The sequence below is a fragment of the Helobdella robusta genome (assembly GCF_000326865.2).
Source record: "Helobdella robusta unplaced genomic scaffold HELROscaffold_36, whole genome shotgun sequence".
In the NCBI taxonomy this organism is placed as follows: domain Eukaryota; kingdom Metazoa; phylum Annelida; class Clitellata; order Rhynchobdellida; family Glossiphoniidae; genus Helobdella; species Helobdella robusta.
Window position 1 is genome coordinate 923122 of NW_008704742.1, and position 2788 is coordinate 925909.

At 35.5% G+C, this 2788-nt stretch overlaps 1 protein-coding gene across 1 annotated transcript in view; it reads right to left on the reverse strand.

Annotated features, from left to right (window-relative positions):
• The window catches only part of HELRODRAFT_136083 (hypothetical protein), a gene marked incomplete at both ends in the record, with an annotated part of 6840 nt that extends 5677 nt beyond the window's left edge, over nt 1-1163 (reverse strand). Inside the window, one exon of the mRNA XM_009023424.1 lies at nt 1016-1163. Within this exon, the coding sequence (XP_009021672.1) occupies nt 1016-1163 (148 nt within the window). The remainder of the gene's footprint in view (nt 1-1015) is intronic.
• Nucleotides 1164-2788: the final 1625 nt, after the last annotated feature.

A 2788-nucleotide genomic window follows, 5' to 3' on the forward strand; every position in this document is an offset into this window, starting at 1 on the left:
TCGTCAGAAACATCATCATAAAACCTATCCTTCTCCTCTTCCTTCCTACTTTGTTGCGGAGCATATCCTGATATCACCCTCACTATTACTTTTCCAAACACCATCACCACCACAATTACCCCATTGCTTCTCCGCCTCACTTCCAACACCTGCTCCAACAACTCTTCTCTTACCATCACACCAACTCCTCCCGTACCATCATCCCCCTTCCACCACAACTTATATCTTCCACCTTTAGCCCCCACAAACCTTGTACCCTCACCCTTCCATCTGACCTCCTGTAATGCAGCCACGTCAACCATTCTCCTCTGCAGCTCCTCCACCACTTCCAAACTTCTTCCTGTCAACGTGCCTACATTCCAGGTACCAAACCTCCAACCCCTTGGTCTACAAGTAGTCCCTCCATCTATAGTGCCTTGCACCGCCACACTATAGAGTGGGGTGCCAGTAGCCAGACCATCCACAGGGCCTTGCACCACAACCCCATCGACTGGGTCTCCGGAGATTCTTCGCACCCTCTTCTGCCGGATACTGAGGGCCATTGTTTTCTCCGTCATCATCATAAGCATTTATTATTTGGCTAGTTTTTACACAGGACGCCCTTCCTTACGCAACCACAGTTATAAGCGGTGGGCCTAGCCTTTGATGATCCAACATCACTCACAAGGCAGTGAGGGTCAGTTTAATGTCATAACCAGGACACCTATCCTTAGAGTAACAGTAGATAATTTTATAACAGGAAATAATTGCATCACGTCCTTAAGTCGTACATTCCTTAGAATTACAAACAGAAGGCGTTTAGCTAGGTTAGAATGCTAAAACAAAGACAGGACACGGCGCTTCTTTCACATGTTGACCCAAAACTATTTTCACCAGAAAAAATATTATATAGTTATAAGAAAATAAAAAAATTATAATCGATAACTTGTTTAAGAAGTATATTTAAGTTGAAAATATCAATATAACTTTATTGCTCTATTAAAAAAGTTGAGAAATATAATTAAATATTTCTCACCGAAACATTTGCTGAGATTGGTTTGTTTGTCAATGTAAACTTTTGATGAAATGACATTACCAAATCCTACAAACATTTGCATGAGCTCTTGGTCTCCAAACTCTTGAGGCAAATGATAGATAAACAAATTGGAGCCATCCGGACCTTCAAAATTATATAAAATGTATTAACACCTAATACGTATAATAATAATAATTAATATCTTGTTTTCAGCAAGTTCAAAGAACTCCCATTACAGACAACCGTCTTGATTTATGCAAGATATGGGACATCTGGAACCACAGAATTTACATTATGTCTTCCTTTCAGCTTGTTTAAAATAAATAAGCCAATCATGTTTTGAGCTCACATAATCATGGCATAGAAAAACTTAAAGTTAACAATTACATACCTAAATTACAAAATATAGAAAAATGTAATGAAATTGTTTTGCATACTAGTGGATAACTGTTGAGATAAGAAAAATATAGTTAGTCAAAAAACTTTAAAACCGAATGAAAGAAAGAGATGATACATTAGGATACACTTCGAGTGGCTTGGAAAGATGTTGGATTTGGATCGGATGAAAGGTGTAAACAAATTTTAAAAAGGGCTAAACTGAGCTGAGATCACTGGAATGACTTAGAATGTACCCTTCGGTAGTTCATTGTTTGAACAAACGGTTTGTGGAACGCATCAAGATGATAAACGTTACATACTATTTCTTCAAAAAAATAACAAACTTCAATATTGAATGTATAAATTTTAAAAATGCATTGAAAACCTTCAGTTTGTTTTCCTGCAGGTGAATTTGGGTTTATTGTCTGTCCAGCATTATTTTGATATTGACCGGCCAAATTCGTGTTATGCTGCAGTTGAGCTGTTAAAGCATTTGAGAAGCTAGCTGAAAAAATAACGATTTTTTAAAAATTCCAAATATTCATTCACATTCATGTGTTTAACTCATTAAGGAAATTTCGTATATCTGCAACACATTCACGATACACGCGTTAAAGACATCCAACATATGAATACAAATTTGTGTTCCTAAATCATTCATGAAATTCCGTATATCTACAACTCAATCCCAATACTCCACAAATCTTTAACTCAATCATAAATTTTACATATTTACACACATTCACTGTCTAACTCATTAAACAAATTCCGCATATTTGCAACATAATCACATCTTAAACCCATTTAATCTAAAAATTTTAGAAAATTAATCCTCTGTAGTGTCAAATAACAAGTGCTATATCTAGCAAAAAAATGACAAAAAAGAACAAATACTTTATTTCGCAACTTTTACCAATCCTCTAATCTGCCTAACACAATGCAATGATCTTTAAATAAAAACATTGATAACAAAAAATAATGGAATAACCTGGATTGAGGAGCCCAGATAAACCTGCATACTGTTGTTGATATGATGATAAACCCCCAGGTGAATCCGATCCCAAACCACTACCGCCTACATTAGAAACTCTATTCAAGTCAGATGCTTGACTGTTATTTGTATTATTTCCAATTGAAGGAAGAGAACTTTGAAGAGTAACCATGTTGTTGAGCGGACTGATGTGTTGCTGATTTGTATTGTTCAAGTTCAATGCACCTTGAAAATTTTAAATATATTCTTAAAAAATCGGAAACCAAAATTCAATTTCCCAGACAAAAGTTACGGTAAAGTTAAACTTAAAATAATGTCTCCATTGAAACAGAAATTTGAGTTCACTTATTTATGATATAGATAAAAATAGTCTTACTTATTGATAACAAACTATTTTGGCGGCA